The 15,982-nt window shown below is 51.6% G+C and overlaps 7 protein-coding genes across 7 annotated transcripts; 4 read left to right on the top strand and 3 right to left on the bottom strand.

The window, feature by feature from the left end:
- Positions 1 to 939: 939 nt before the first annotated feature.
- On the top strand, positions 940 to 1,293 carry BGW36DRAFT_357187 (uncharacterized protein; the record flags this gene model as incomplete). The annotated part of the gene is made up of 1 exon (XM_046213855.1): positions 940 to 1,293. One exon carries the CDS (start codon positions 940 to 942, stop codon positions 1,291 to 1,293), a length of 354 nt encoding a protein of 117 aa, XP_046074232.1.
- Positions 1,294 to 1,904: 611 nt separating this feature from the next.
- On the bottom strand, positions 1,905 to 3,143 carry BGW36DRAFT_291778 (putative PP-loop ATPase superfamily protein; the record flags this gene model as incomplete). Its single annotated transcript, XM_046210869.1, has 1 exon — positions 1,905 to 3,143. One exon carries the CDS (start codon positions 3,141 to 3,143, stop codon positions 1,905 to 1,907), a length of 1,239 nt encoding a protein of 412 aa, XP_046074231.1.
- Positions 3,144 to 4,581: 1,438 nt separating this feature from the next.
- Positions 4,582 to 5,725, bottom strand: BGW36DRAFT_130440 (putative C-8 sterol isomerase (Erg-1)). The gene is made up of 3 exons (XM_046209354.1): positions 5,166 to 5,725; positions 5,070 to 5,096; positions 4,582 to 5,012 (listed from the first exon to the last, which is right to left on the bottom strand). Exons 1-3 carry the CDS (start codon positions 5,482 to 5,484, stop codon positions 4,675 to 4,677), a joined length of 684 nt encoding a protein of 227 aa, XP_046074230.1. The 5' UTR covers positions 5,485 to 5,725; the 3' UTR covers positions 4,582 to 4,674.
- A 2,403-nt stretch (positions 5,726 to 8,128) lies between these two features.
- BGW36DRAFT_291442 (putative cyclin) lies at positions 8,129 to 9,397 on the top strand (the record flags this gene model as incomplete). The annotated part of the gene is made up of 1 exon (XM_046210837.1): positions 8,129 to 9,397. The coding sequence occupies one exon, from the start codon at positions 8,129 to 8,131 to the stop codon at positions 9,395 to 9,397; it is 1,269 nt and encodes a 422-aa protein (XP_046074229.1).
- Positions 9,398 to 10,608: 1,211 nt separating this feature from the next.
- BGW36DRAFT_395595 (putative siderophore biosynthesis protein) lies at positions 10,609 to 12,313 on the top strand (the record flags this gene model as incomplete). Its single annotated transcript, XM_046218060.1, has 3 exons — positions 10,609 to 11,648; positions 11,678 to 12,148; positions 12,196 to 12,313. The coding sequence occupies 3 exons, from the start codon at positions 10,609 to 10,611 to the stop codon at positions 12,311 to 12,313; spliced, it is 1,629 nt and encodes a 542-aa protein (XP_046074228.1).
- Positions 12,314 to 12,325: 12 nt separating this feature from the next.
- Positions 12,326 to 14,133, top strand: BGW36DRAFT_374318 (putative proline utilization protein PrnX-like protein). The gene has a single exon (XM_046215667.1). It carries the CDS (start codon positions 12,614 to 12,616, stop codon positions 14,069 to 14,071), a length of 1,458 nt encoding a protein of 485 aa, XP_046074227.1. The 5' UTR covers positions 12,326 to 12,613; the 3' UTR covers positions 14,072 to 14,133.
- BGW36DRAFT_374317 (uncharacterized protein) lies at positions 14,134 to 15,736 on the bottom strand. Its single transcript, XM_046215666.1, has one exon. The coding sequence runs from the start codon at positions 15,580 to 15,582 to the stop codon at positions 14,248 to 14,250; it is 1,335 nt and encodes a 444-aa protein (XP_046074226.1). The 5' UTR covers positions 15,583 to 15,736; the 3' UTR covers positions 14,134 to 14,247.
- Between the last annotated feature and the right edge of the window lie 246 nt (positions 15,737 to 15,982).

Below are 15,982 nucleotides of genomic sequence, written 5' to 3'. Positions count from 1 at the left end.
CCATTACTAACCAAGAATAATGATCATATTTTTCCTCTGACCTACAACATAGCTCCGGCTCCTCATAGAATGATGTGGTAACACGTAGGATTCGCAAAGACATGTATTCGACCTCTGAGAGCCTCAAGGACGAAATCTGCTGTCCGGCATTTTTCCTATTTCTCGAGTAAATAGAAATTGCATAAGAAACGAGAAAATCTGTTGAGAAACAGTTACACAAATTCCTGGCCATGTTCGTATTAGTAGTTACATAATATTATAGGTAAAATCTTTATACGAAGGTGGCTTTCTTTGGGCGAAAACGCCTTATATGGATAAGACACTTTACATAGGCAAGGCCCTTTATAGAGACAAATTCGCTTTATATAAACAAAGATGGGGAACTTGTGTGCCGTACTCAGCAGCAAATTCATATCTCAACCTCTCATATGGTCCAATTGATGGTGTCTACCCTCCCACTATTTTGGACAGAAAGAGGGGCCTACGGATGAGCATGGTGTCTTCAACGTTACCAAGGCTGAAAGGGCCGTTATTGATAAACAGCTTGGCATGCCTCAAGGTTGATAGAATGGAGTTTGCTCTCTCAGGAGAGTCATCTTAGCAGAGAAATGAGGGGGTGTCGAATGGAAAGAGAAAGGAAACTTCCATATTTGTTAGCTGCAACTATTCCAATTTCGTCTATTATTACTCTTTCTACTCACATTTGAGCAGTGAGATTTTGAACAGCCTAAATGTCTATGTTGATATCTTGTGCCTGTTGATCTATATCTACCTCATGTCGACTCTTTAAAGTTTAGACGGATCTATGTAATGCCAACGCGCTAGTCCACTTCGGGCCAACTACACTTTTATCTCTCTCAACCTCATCCCCAACATCCTCTTCACCACCACCTCCACACCTTCCTTGCTCCCAATCAAAACCAATCAAAATAAATAAATATGACAAAAGACCTCACCCTCAAATCGCGTCACCTCTACCGCGCCCTCCTCCGCGAACTCCCACGCCGCCCCCTCTCCTCGCCCTCCCCGCTCAAACAACGATTTCGCGAACGCTTCCAACAATCACCACCACCACCATCTACCACCTCTTCCTCAGAATCGTCCTCGCTGCGCCAACAAATCGAGAAAGCAGAGCAATTTATCCGGTATGCGCGCGCGCAACGCATGTACGCGACTTTGTTAGAGCGGTATAATCCGGGCATGGGGATGGATCAGGAGGAGCGGGTGCGGTTGACGGCGCGGAGAGTCGGTATGGATTTACCTGTTGAAGTAGGGGATGGGAAGGGGCAGTAAGATCGAAAAGTATTCGGGATTTGGGGGGTTATCCGTGACGGATTGGACGGTTGAAAGTCCTTGACTATGGATCGCTTCAGTATGCGAATTAGGGCGGTCGAGACAGACGGGGTATAGAAAGAATATCGCGACGGATTATTAGAAAAGGCATATTTGTTATTTCATGGATACGGAGTTATTGGGGTTTGGAATGTTTGTGTTTGGATATGCTTAGATCAGTGTCGAGCGTGACTATTGTACATGACATGTGTATATTATGATTGTGAGTTTGTGGCCATTTGAACTGCAAACATTCACCGGAGACTGTGTCCAATGTCTGCTGTGTTGGATAGATATGGAAAATTTCAATCCATTTCCCGGTTGATATCTGAAATGATCTCCATCCATGATTTGGATCCAGGGATGTGTTCGGATGCGTTCTTCATATAACGTGGGAGGGGTGAAGCAGCTTGAGCATGGGCTTGTGATTGACAGATCAGGTAGTAATGTGCAATCCACCGGCTGAAGCACTTATGAGGTGATGCTCTCGAGTGAGAGAGATATCTGACTGCCCTCGGTGTGACAGTACGCACTATAGAGTATGTAGATTAGACGTGAATGAAACATCTAAACTACCCCGACGACATCGAACTCAGCTGCACACTCTCCATCTGCCGCATCAACGTCGAGCTGCTTTCCTCCTCTTCGATGCCAACCTCAATAGTCGTCTTTGGCCTACTTTTATTCAGCCCGTCCAAGAGCGTGCACGCCTTGCAAATCTTCTGACTCGAAATATACCCGCAGCGTTCGCATTTCCCTGCCGTCTGACCCTTGACCAGCTTCCCTTTCTTCTGCTGAAAAGACACCACTGACGAAGGCCGCCGTGATGGCAGCGTGATTTCAATCTCCCTTGCCTGCGCCTCCTCGTTCGCAGCCAACCTCTTCTCCATCGCGGCCATCTCGCCTCCACTAGACCGACCATTCTGACTCCCACACCCACCACTCGCCTCATCCTCTGCAGGTTTCCCATTATTGCTAATCTCCGGCGGAACCAATGCCGCCATATCCTCACCACTCTTCACAATATCCAGTATCGAACTCGGCCTAATCTTCTCGAGATCCTTGATTAACGTGCGCGCACTACCCCGAAACGCCTCTGGCGAGTAAATACACTCTGTGCTGAAATAATCCAACTTTTTGTGATGCGCATACAACACAATCTCCTTCTCATACGCATACTTGAGCGGCTTACTGCGCTTGACTTGCATGCCCGCGGACTCCGTCACGATATTCGTGCCCCTCGACAACCGCGGTAAATCGCCGCGCAGGAGATTCATCATCACTGTTTCGGCAACATCATCCGCATTATGGCCGGTCACGACGTGCTTGATGCCCAAGCGCGCGGCGCCGCGGTCGAGAGCCTGGCGCCGGAAGACGCCGCAGTAGGTACAATTCCCCTTCTTGCCGACCTGCGCGACAACTTGGTCCATAGTCCAACCATACAACTCGTCATAGCCGACGATTTCGAGTGGCATGTTGTATTGTTCGGCATTGCGCTTGACGGTTTCTAGGCTGTCGTCGCGGTATCCTCTGATGCCTTCGTCGATGGAGAGAAGGGTCAGGTCAAGGCCGTAATCGTGGCGCTCGTTTAACGTTTTAAGGACGGAGGCGAGAACGGTACTGTCCTTGCCGCCGCTGGCGCCAATGGCGATTCGTTCGCCGCGCTGGAAGAGGGAGGTGCTGGTGATGGTCTGGTGGATTTCGGTTTCAAAGATTTCGAGAAAGCATGTTTTGCAGAGCTTGCGCCGGTTCTTGGGTCGAATTATGACGGCGCGCGCCGCCTGGCAGTTGAAACAGAGCGTTGGCGGCATGTTATTCTTTATTCTTTTGGAGTGGATGGATGTACCACTTTTTTGTAGATACTTTTTTCGATGGCGATTATCAATGCGGGGACGCGTCACGTGACCTCGCTGGCCCTGAAGATACCAGAATCAGAGCTTGTTTAAGAAGTTGAATATAGGATGAACATTAGAAGGTCTCTGTAGAGCGACTGAAATAAAGTAGCTGTCTCTATTCCAGTGTGTACAAGAATCAATGCAGTCCAACTGAACATTGAAGTCTCATACCGGAATACGCCATATTAATCTTACATGTGGAGATCATATTCGGTCTCACCCTTGGTATTGAAAAAGCAATTTACGTAGAGAGCTCGTTAATAATAAACTAGAACATAGTAGATAATTTTCGAGCACAGGTTCAGTTAATGCTGGAATCGCAAGATTGGTGTCAATTTTAAGCTTCAAACTGGGTAAATGTGAGCTACATATATATCTGCATCGATTGGTTCATAACCTCGAATCAATATTTTTAATGCGAGCAGAATATGGACAGAAACAAATATTATATATGCGAGTCTAGCCAGAAAGCCATAATAATAACCCAGAGACCAAGTGAGTTGATTAAAACATTAAATTTGTATACATCTGCCGTCAGCTCAACACTCAACACTAGAAATTATTCTAATTAACCACCACACGAGTAACACCTACGGTAGCACCGGAGTATTCACTCACTGATGTCCCGGGGAAATAAAACAACCCAAAGCCAATATCTCGACGAAACACATGTCCTGACCTGGCTTATCTATCAATCTATCGATGTTACCCGACCAACCTGCCCTTCCCTGCCGGCCCCTTCACGGAACATATTCAGAGTGTCTCTCTCAATTCCGCTCCGGTCCGAATACCTGCATATATATTGCATGCAGGATGTACACTAGTTATACATCTATACATACTGTATCAGGCACTGTCTGTCTAATTAATCTCTCGCAGAACGACATCAACTGTTTAGGTAAGTACATGGCTGCAACGGACGGTGGCGATAGTTGCCATGTAGTATGATCATCATTCTATCAATGATGATACATGTATGCGTCGAGGTCTGGTATTTCTGTGGCAATAATCAGGCTACATATTAGAGCGGTTTATTATTTTATAAAACATTAGTGTGTAGATTACATTGTAGCGGTAGTAGGTAGTCAAATCCCTTGCATTGGTCGTGGATCAGCTCGGAATATCGGGCGCCGGAATATTGGAGCAGGCTGAGGAGAAAGGAGGGTGGCGTGCATATATTGTTCATCATTGCTGATTATTTTTTTTTGTAAAAAATGGATTGATCGATCGAATTGTGCATATGCATGAACCCGCCGCCACATTCTGCTCGTTTCTTCGGCAGCAACCGACAGCCCGGCAACAGGAGAGGTTAGAAGGAAGGAAGGAAGGAAGTCGATTATAATGTATACTAAAGTAGACTTGCATGCATATTCACGTCACATTCCTGACCTGCACGGTGTACATGGTACATAGTGCATAGTATAATGTGCGTATGCTCCGGAGTTGATTACAGTTTCCCCTGCAGCAAATTGGAAATCATCTCCCTCCCCGTGATCCTGGTCGTCGCCCACAGAGTAGGGAAATCCAGCGTGCTGGTAAAGGTATCGGCATAACCAAAGCCCAGCATCGGCGGGATCCATCCGCGCGCATACTCGAGCGCAAAGCAGGACTCGGCCATTTTGTACTGCTTCACGTCGCCCCGCCGCAAATGGTGCACGCTGCCTTGTGGGTACACCTCAGGCTCGTACTCGCCGGGGACGTAGGCTAGTTGCGTGCCTTGAAGAATGTGGAAATAGTCGTCTGCGGTATGGCGGCCAGAATGTCCCTCGGTGCCGATGGCGGTGCCTAGATTTGTTAGTTAGTTCTATAACGATATGGGTCCGAGGTATTGGAGGCGCGAACCGAAAATGATTAGGTACTCGGTGATACCTGTAGATCAAAGTTAGATAGAAGCTAGATATCGATAGATGTCACTTCTCATTTCTTTGAGTAACTTACTAGCGTGAATGATGTACATGGCTCCCATTGCACCGCCGGCATTGTTGAACACCCACTCCTCGTCCAGGTTCAGGTGCTTCCCGCCCAGCTTCTGGTCCAGCTCGCCAACAATGTAGCCGACGACGGCGCGGGTGTCGTTGCCATGGGTAGCAATGGCGCGCTTGGACAGGTCGTGGAGGTGATCGGTGTCGAAGACGTAGAACCAGTCGAGGTGCTGGTCTAGATAGAAGAACAAGGCAGTAAAGGCGGCGAGTACCAGTGCCAGGATGGTAAGGGTGGAGGTGCCACGGGTGGCGGTGTTATTTTTGGACGAAGCCATTGTAGAGAGCGGTAAACGAGCGCGAATGGGATGGGATGTTAATACAGAGACGAAACAAGGACCGAAACAAAGACTAGGAAATGCGACACGACCGAATGTTCACAGCGATGTGAGGTTTGAGGATAAAAGATAAAATCGAATTTTGAGGTGGAGGACGCGGAGACCAATCAGCGGCGGCTGATTCAGGGGAGCTGCACGCTATCGAACCCGGATGGCGCCACTAATTTCCATTACTTAGTATGGATGCACTGTACAGTATACTAAATGATTGATGCAATGGTAATTTATTATTATTATTATTAGTGGCAGTAGGAGGACGCAATAGTATACGTAAGACCAATAGAGGGACGTAGAGAGGGGCGTTGGATGCAGTAGAATATATATAGAGTAGATAGATATAGACGACGGCCAATCAGAGGCCCGTATCACTAAGCGCCTGACAGGCCAGTCCAGGCAGCGATCGATTCCCCTGGCGCTTAGGCTGCATTCCGTAAATAACTAACTGAAGAGCCTAGAGTTCCAAGGACTGCATGTTTCGCGAGGCGCTGGCCACGTCCTAGACAGGCCCAGGTCAATTATTAGATCCTGGCTGACTCCTGCACAGGCACTAGGTTAGGCACTAGGTTCGTGGAATGCAGGAGGCAAGTTGCTTGGCAATATACGCTCTGCTTTGTCCTCTGCGTGGAATGAAGGATTTGTGGGAAAAATCTCAAAAATCAAAATCAAAAATAAAGCAAAACAAAATAATATGCTGTGTTATTAATGTCTTAGGAGACTGACGTGCTAAGTACCCTTACTAGGTAGTAGGTAGCAGATGGCTGACATGGGGGCTAGCGGGCAAAGTCTAAATAGTATGCGATGACATCAGGCATTCTTGTCTACGCTATACCCTTACACTGTATCTCCCCAGATGAATGCGGTGGAGGCGAGGAGCAGGGAGAAGGAATAAACTCAAAAATGAAAGAGACAAACAATGGAACCGCCGGGGGCCAAGTACTCGTGTCTGTCCGCTGCAGGCAAGCAGGTCCCATGCATCTGCCTATCACTGCAGTGTGGTACAGTAGTATACATGTATACTACGTATATAGTAATGGTAGCACCAGCACTCCAATGCTAGTCCGGCTAGTGGGTAGTGGTACCCACGGTGACTGTCGGGCCCCGAAGACGCAAGAATGTAGGATCTTATTTCATAATCGAATACGATTACGATTAATAACTTAACTTATTGAGGGAGTGACTAGAATAAGCACAATCCAGGTTCGCGTCGCAGGTGCGTGTTTGAGGAGAGAATAATTCGTATTCCTGTGCACAAGAGCAAGCACTAGCCACACTTAGTCAGCCAACCAGACGGGCTCCTCGCATGACACCAGCCCGGGGTGGGCCGCGTGACCCAATCAGAGGGCCCGCAGGTCAGACGAACTGCCGGGTGGGTCGGAAGTGGGCCCCGTGTCGCGGATGATTAACGTTAGGGCCGCGGGGCTGGCGCTCATTGGCCGCCACAGGCACCCGTGCCCAAACGGGAAATCCCTACTTCCTCAGTGGGACTAGCGCAGCCTATCAGTAGCAGAAGAGGCCACAATTCGGCCGAGCCAGTACGGAAGCCAGGGTGGATGAAACGTAGTCTGCAACTCCAGAGAGAGGCCGTCCTGTCGTTCTCTCCTGCGACGCGCTCAGCGACACTCACTCCAACACGACGGCGCCTCCTGCCGCCCTCGACGAGATGTCGAAACTGGCGTGCTCCAAAGTTATTTGCAGGCCGAAACCTTGAACCCCCTGCGCCGGCCCAGTTGGTCGCTGGGAGTCAGGCCTCCCCACCGCGAACAACTGGTCCGTAGACGTCCTTGCAGCCGCCCACCCTCGATTGGGCCCATTCATGCAGCAGATCATGCCTCCAGGACAGACTCTGCGTCAAGTGCATAACTATAACTACCTGCTGGATCTCTCAGTTCTATCTTCACGAGGCCATGCTCTTTCAACTATTATATCACATCGTCTCTATCTCGCATATCGCATAATCTCGTCTTTTTTCTTTCCTTACAACTCCAACTATTTGTATACCTGTTTCGTTCTGTGCCGCCTGCCATTGCATTGTACCGTACCATTCCCCGTGTAATAGAGCTTCAGCCCCCACCAAGTCAATCGACCCAGCAAGCTCTCTGCCCCTCCACAAGCCTACGATCGACCGGACTTTGCCATCTAGCGTTGTCATCAGTGACAAGGCCATCGTGGTGGGTGTTGCACGCTGACGCCAGCTTACTTATATTAATTCGGCCTCCGGACGCCTCCTCGACCCATCATCACAAACGCTCGCTCACTAACGTTAACACGACAACCCCAGCATACCTTTGCCACATTCTTGACATTCTTGACCCCGGGGAATTGCTTAGCTGGGCCGGATCTCGCAGCAACCCGTTGACGCTTGTTACTATTGCCACACTCGCTCTTAGGGACACGCCTAGCCCTAACGTTTACATTTAACGCATTCGCATTCTCAGACTTGCAAATTCGACTGTCTGCATTATACAACTGACTATTTATCTGACTCAGTCCTCTGCTATCTGACTGCAACTCTGCTGGACCGAGTGACAGAAAACACCAAAAAAATACAATTGTAGCTATCCGCTACATTCACATAAGGGTAACCATGGACACAGACAAGATGCAGGCCTACAACCAGGCTGCTCTGAACGAGTTCGTCATGCTCCCAGTCTCACGCGACATGATCAGCCATCTGGCCTTGCAAGCATCCAAAGTCATCCGCTGCGAAAGCCATGTGACCGCATCATCCGTTAACCAGCACGGCCAGCCCACTCCTCCAAGTACCCCACCAATGGAGCCGTCTGACAATCTCCCGTTGCTGCCACCCCTCGAGACCTTCATCACCTCCCTGGTGCATCGGTCGCAGGTCCAGGTTCCGACCTTGATGACCTCCCTAGTCTTCCTGAACCGTCTCCAGGCCCGTCTGCCCCCCGTCGCCAAAGGCATGCGATGCACTGTCCACCGCATCTTCCTCGCTTCTCTCATCCTGGCGGCCAAGAACCTGAACGACTCGAGTCCCAAGAACAAGCACTGGGCCCGTTACACCGTCGTCAGGGGTTATGAGGGATTCGGCTTCTCCCTAGCCGAAGTAAACCTCATGGAGCGTCAGCTTCTTTTCCTCCTAGACTGGGAGACCCGCGTAACCGAGCAAGATCTGCTCGACCATTTCGAGCCCTTCTTGGCTCCTATCCGCAAGCAGTACGAAATCGCCGAGCAACAGCAGGAACTCGTCCAGACTCGTCACCACGACTGGTGGCGTCTCAACGCATCGGCCGACTCCCTTGCTGCTCGACTTCGGCGTCAGAAGCAAGAGATGCGCGGAGAAGTTCGCAGCACCGCTCAGAAGCGCCCACAGAACACTCCTGCTCAAGCCCTCCCGCTCAACCGCAACTCTCCTCTCTCGGTGCCGGAAGATGGAGATCGCTACAGCCCTTACCACCGCCGTCGACCTTCCCCTTACCGTCACGCCAACCGCTCCATCTCCCCGCCTTCAGTCAAAGACATCCCTGCATTGTCGCGAACTGAAACCCGCAACTCACTGGCCCCATCCTCTCGATCATCCAGCGTGGCACCCAGCGCCCGCAGCACTCCTGGAAGTATGAGCACCTGCTCCTCCAGCCTTGACGACGTCATGGTCGCCGATGGGAATGCCAGCCCAGCCAGCTCGGCTCTCAGCTACAGCTACGTCAATGTGCAGGCCATGCACCCTTACTCCAAGGACCAACCACTCTCTCTCACCTCGCAGCCCAGCAAGAAGATCAAGACATCCGCTAGCATGGGAGGCTCCGGTGGTGGTTTGATGGCGCGGTTTCTCGCATCTGCTACTAGCGTGTATATGGGCGGTCGCATATCTCGGCCCATTGCTCAAAATTAGATCCTTTCTTGCTACCATCGCCGAGCTGGCCTCGCAACCATTTCTTTGTCATATCTGTCCTATCTTTCCAATGGTCCGGAGTTGACTGTACGAAATACTTATACTAGGAGCATTCAGGGGAATACCCGTTTCCTTATTACTATATACTGCATCTGGCATGGCACGGCGTTTGTTTTTCTTCCATGGGAGTTTATTTGATGTTATGGTGGATTGTTACCATGAGGCATGCCTTTCACTATACGAGTGAGAGAAGTAATCATGTGCGGCAGAAAATATCGACTTACTAGATAGACTAATCAAGACCGACTATTCATTTTCTATACTTTCTATACTGTATCCCGTTAAATGTAGCATAATCCAAATCAAGAATTTGTTAAGAGCAACTACCGAAGCTGGCCAGTTGTATACTGTGGTTAGTTATACTATATATTAGTATTGTCAGCATCAACCGAAGCAGTAACCCTAACTAACCCGAACAGGCAGCAAGCCACGCATCCACACATCAACTTTTGTACTTTTTCGTGCTTTTCTGGCGCTAGTCGAAGGATCCCATGAACTTGGGGTCCTGACACCAGCGTGCAACAATTACATAGCAGATTATAGTTAGCGACTGATACATAGCCTGTCAGCGATGCGTGTCGGGCTCACCGACGATCCACAGCCCAGGCCGATGGATGGATGACCAGGCCGGCGGTCACTATTGGGGTCAAAAAGAAAAGAAAAAAAAAAAAAAAAAGGAAGAAGACTTCTTCTAGAAGGATGCTAGAAGGTCCACGTCGGTTCGTGCATGTCATCTTATGTTGGGTGATCGTATACGTCATTGTGTAGTACAGAGGATTTGGCTTTTTCCTCGGTTTGGCCCCAGGTCGATGTCGTCTGTGCCACGACAAGAGTTCGGCTCTAGTGAGCGCTATGTCATGCCATCGCGCTGGACATGGCGAGGTTGTTGTGTGACTGTTTCTTTCTTATGATGAGGGAAAGCTATTGTGAGCGGTGTTGAGTGATTGTCTGACGAGAACACAGACAACATACAATGTGGGTACTACCCTACGGGAGGGGCAGGCTGTCATGCGTGTTTAAGCTCAACGTCATGTACACCACATTTTTTATTCCACCACGGCGTGCAGAGCAAAAGAGCCGCCTGACTTGAATACGACTCTTCGCCCTGCTCACCTAAATGAAGCCGCTATAAACTACGCAAGGCTAACATAATGCCCTCGTCGACCTGCTACCTGCCCAACGGCAACACCTTTACCATCACGCCCGTGTACGGCGGGGTCACGTTCAAATCGAACGACCTCAACATCCACCACAGCGCGTTTCCTCCAGGCTGGACGGTGGTCATTTACACTGAGAAAGAAGTTGACGCGACTCACCACCTAGACGTCAATAGCCCTCCCAACACAGCTCTATCTGGGCTGACTATTGCCGAGAATGACGGTAATAGCAATGTCGCAAGTACTGGTACTGCGGGGGACCGCAAAGTCCGCATTTCGAGCTTCAAAAAGCCCACGCTGCAAAACGACTGCATATTCATTTCCTCCATCAGCACCCCCTCCAGCAACGACTTCAAACCCCCAACCTCCCCCTCCCGCCAAATCGCCATGATGCTCTGGGCTACCTTGTGGTGGTACTTCCACGAACCAGAGCCACACCGCCATCTCACCACCGACGCATCTAGCAAAACGCCAGATGCCGGTAAGCCAAAGGGCGACTGGCGCGTGAGCATCAACCGCGAGGGAATCTTCAAGGGTCGCAACCTGATGCAGAAAATGGAGCGGATGGGTTTACTCGCCAGCGACGATTCCTCCGTCGGCGCCGAGTCCGTCGAATCGAGAAACCCGACGCACTGGGAACGCCTGTTCACTAGCCGCCGCAGTTTTTGGCAGCTAGATCCGCGGATTTTCATCTTCACTTTGACCCCAGCCATAAACACTCCTCTGGTACTTCCCTCGCCGCTGGCTTCGCCCGCTTCGCCCGCTTCGCCCTATGGCTCGCGGCCAACGTCGCCGATTATGGATGGGATTCGCCGGGAAGATGGGAGTGTTGTATCGGTTTCTGACTTGATTCCGCCGATGCATGTGTTCAACACCATCAATGGGCCGTATACCTCTGGTAGCCATCTTCCTACATACTACCCCCCACCACCAACACAGTATGTCTTTACTAACGGCGTCCGCCATCCGCTTCGACCGCGACCGCCGCATCAAGGCGAGACGTTTTACACCCGCTATATCCCGAGTATTGGGCAGTATCTCTCATTCCGCGTACCAGTCCTAGGAAATGCCAAACCCCAACCCCCCAACCCATCCATTCCCTCTCATCCACACCCTCCTTAACCGTACCACAAACCTACAGCCCCCCGCCCGGCCCATCTGATCTGGACCTGCTACATAAATGGATGAACGACCCACGCGTGAACTCGGCGTGGAACGAAGCAGGACCTCGCTCCAAGCAGGAAAAGCTGCTCGCGGACGGCCTCAGCAGTAAACACAGTTTCCCCGTCTTCGGATGCTGGGACGGCAAGCCCTTTGGCTACTTTGAGATCTACTGGGTCAAGGAAGACCGGCTGGGACGGCAGTTGGGGAACGCAGGCAATTATGATCGCGGGCTGCACGTGCTGGTCGGTGAGCAGGAGTTCCGTGGCCCGCATCGAGTCCCCGTCTGGCTCAGCTCGCTGGTTCATTATTGCTGGTTGGCTGATGCACGCACCGAGACGGTGATGCTGGAGCCGCGGGTCGACAATCAGAAGTAAGCTCCTAACATCCTACCTACGTTTAATGATGCTGATGTTGTAGGTTGATATCCTATCTCACCGACGTCGGCTTTTATAAAGAAGGCGAGGTCAGGTTTCCACACAAGCAGTCGGCTGTGATGAAAACCAAGAGAGATAGCTGGGAAAGCCCGGCGTTATAGCTTTGTTTTTTTTTTTTTTTTTTTCAGTTTCAGTTTCAGTTCGAGTTTTAATTAGTAGATATACCCTCTCGGTTACAGCAATCATTTACTTCTATCCCTATTCTATTCAATTCTATGACTCAAGCACCAGAATAACACCGGTGTTAATAGTCTTGTGTGTACATTGCGGCCGGTTCCGGCGGGAACATGTGAGGACCCCGCCAGTGCTTATCGATATAAATCTGCGCATTTCGTCATCCCGCAGCTTCAACCTTCCCCTTCTCCCACTCAACACGCGAGGAAGAAAAGACGAAAAAAGAAATGCCTCTCACAATCCTCTCCGAATCCCAAGTCCGTGCTCTCCTCCTCTCGCTCACCCGCGACGACGTACTCTCGCTCCAGCGCAACCTCGCCGAAGCCCTGCGCGAATACTCGACAGGCAACAATGATCAAGGCTGCGCGGCATCGTACCAGCCACAACGAACGGCAATCACACACAAGGATGGCCACACGACACTGTTCATGCCGGCGAGCACGGGCAAAACCACAGGAATCAAGATCCTGTCCGTGCAGAACATCGATTTCAGCAATACCAAAAGCAATGGCATCGAGTTCTTCAAACCAGGCTGCTCGGTCAGTCAGGATCTCACGGCCAGCAGGCAGTCTGCGAAAGTCTCCCTCTCGGCAGAGGAGTATTCATCTAGAAGATCTAGTAGCTCATTATCCACTGACATGAGCTCCATGTCCTTGACTACCGATGACGATGACGACCGCGACGATTCGTCCTTCTCCTCCTCCGCCCCCAGCATCAACCAACAATCCCTCCAGGAAACAAACTCACGCCCCCTCACCACCACAACCACAGGCAAAGCCTGGCCACCAGCTGGCGCCCGCGACTCCTCCCCCCGCGGTGCACTCACCTTAATCGGCCCCGACGGGCTCCCCTTTGGCCTCGTCAGCGCGCAAGAACTGACCGCATTCCGCACCGCCCTCACCTCACTATGCGTATTCAACAAACGCAAACACGTCAAAACAGTCACTGTCTTCGGCGCCGGCCGCCAAGCCTACTGGCACATCCGTCTCGCGCTTCTCCTGCGTGGGCCCGACATCAAACGCGTCTACATCATCAACCGCTCCTTCGACCGGGCCGCCGAACTCCTCCGCGACATATACAGCGGCAACAACGCATCCTGGCGCGGCAGCGTAAAGTTCTCCGCTCTCAGTAGCGAGTTCGTCGAGTACGATCGACTGCTGCGGGAAGCGGTGCGCAAGGCCGATGCGATTTTCTGTTGTACCCCGTCCCTCTCGCCGCTCTTTCCGGCTGAGTATTTGACGTCGACGGAGAGCAAGAAAAAGGGAAGGCTGGTCAGTGCGATTGGCTCGTATAAACCGCATATGACGGAGCTGCATCCGGATATCCTGAGGAATGAGGTGAAGCCGCATAATCACTCGCATCACCATCATAAGCATGCGCAGAGAGGCGGCGTGGTGTTGGTGGATAGTTTGGAGATGTGTTTGCAGGAAGCCGGCGAGATTGTGCAGGCGGAGTTGGGGCCACATCAGTTGGTTGAGATTGGCGAGTTGATGATTATGAAGCAGGCTGCTAGGCTGGAGGTGGAGAGTGGGGGGGAGGGCGAGAAGGGCCTGCAGAAGTGGTTGGAGAGTGGGAATGTGGTGTATAAGAGTGTGGGCATTGGGTTGATGGATTTGGTGACGGGGGGCGATTTGGTCGCGTTGGCGAGGGAGAGAGGGGTTGGCACTGCGGTGGATGATTTTTGATTCAATATACATATCTACATATCTACATATATACATGTACAGATTGAGATTTTAATATAGCGTGTACGCATATTGTGCACTGAGATTATGAACTATTATTCAACTATCGACAAGACCTGAATCACAACTCCGCATACCCTAACGTAAATGAATAAATAATAGAGAGTTGTTAGGGATTACGTCCCCCACATCTCATCATCCCCCTTCACCATATCATCCTCATGCAACACCCTCAACCCATTACTCTTATCCTTCATTCTCTTCTCGCGCTTCGTCACAAACCGGCTGGGCGTCAGCGGCGTAACGGGTGTGAATGGCATATACGGGCTGTAAGGGGTGGGCATCCCCGTTCGCGGTCCACCGGGGACATGCAACGGACGCTCCAGAATCGTTGTTTTTGTCGGCGGCGCGCTCAGCGGCGGGTTGAATTGCTGCCGGAATGGAAGCATTGTGTTGCTGCTGGTGATGCTCAGTGGGGCGGGCGCGTTGGAGCGCGGGGTGCTCTGCAGGCTGATGGGTTGGAGAGCGAAGCTTGCGGGTACGGGTTTGGGGGTGGATGAAGAGGCCGTTGTGAGAGGGGCGAGGGGTGGTGGTCCGGGGGTGTACATGCGTGGGGATAGGGGAGCGCTGTTGTCGAAGGTTGCGGTTCTGGCGACGTCTGGCGAGCGCACGGGAGGCGAGATGGGCAAGTCGCGGATTGAGCGGGGAGATTTGAGTTTGTTGGAGTTGGAGGAGAGGCGAGAGGGGCTGAAGATGGACAGGTTGGAGATGCGAGACAAGCGCTGGCTTGTGCGAGATTTGTTTGTCGTCGTGGTGGTGCTTCCCTGTCGCGGCGACAATGGGGTTTGATATTGATGTTGGGGTTCAGGACGAGGCGGTGGGAACAGATGAGGGCTGTGAAGCGGCGATTCCACAGGCGAGCCCAACGGTGAAAAGGTGGTTACTTGCTGCTCGTTCTCCAAGACCGGCGACGAATTCGCCGATGATGCTGCCTTTCTCGCATCGTGCTCCATGACGGCCGCATACAGGAACTCCATTTCCTCCTGCGCGCGGCGTTTATCCGCCGACACGACGCTTTCGTCAACTGTCGTGACGCTGTTGTTGGTCGAGGCGTGGCCGCCCTTATGATGTTTGGCCATACTGGACCACGACATATTCCAGCCGCCGCGAGATGACGGTTGGACGGGGCTGGGGAAACTGATGTCGCCGGAGATCGGGCTGGGGTCGGTGCTGGCGGTGATCTTGCCGGGCTGTATCATAACCACCTCCAGCGTGTAGTTGGATGCCTGGACGGCCCTGCGCAGTCGTCGTCCCACAAGCAGTAGAAGGCAGACTACCAGAGCATCGAAGATTATGTAGCTGGCGACGATGCCGCCGACTTGGACGGGCAGCTGGTTTGAGGAAGAGGAAGAGGAGTCGCGGGACAGTAAAGGCGAAGACGAAGACCCAGAGTCATCGATGATTGAGGCTGCGGCGAGAGATGAGAGGAAGATGCAGGGCAAGAGCACCATGATGCGGGCAGCAGCGCTCAACTCATTTCTAGAGTGAGTTGAGTATATATAGGAATGAGAGGGGATATGATTGAGATCCTCCTGTCAATCTGCTACAAAGCAGGCAAGGCGATTGTTGCACGAACAGGCCGGGTGAGTGGCATATCATGGTTATATGGGGACAGTGGTGTGCGGCGGGCAGCGAGTGGGAGGCGATGGTGTGTTCCCTCACAGTCGTCTGCAGCCGAGTCGAGCATGTCTGCAGAACGATTGGCCCGGCCCGCGTGAAGAGCGTCGGGGTGGCTGCAGGAGAGTGTTTAGTGTGTGCCAATCGTGTGCCAATCGCGCCGCCGAGATGCGTCGCCAATTTAGTCACAATTTAGTCGCTAATTTGGCGTCACATATCTCTCGTTTCTCTGAC

Source organism: Talaromyces proteolyticus, assembly GCF_021365285.1.
Source record: "Talaromyces proteolyticus strain PMI_201 chromosome Unknown BGW36scaffold_4, whole genome shotgun sequence".
NCBI classification, from domain to species: Eukaryota; Fungi; Ascomycota; class Eurotiomycetes; order Eurotiales; family Trichocomaceae; genus Talaromyces; species Talaromyces proteolyticus.
Note: the sequence above shows the minus strand (reverse complement) of the source record. Positions and strands in the feature narration are given on the sequence as shown.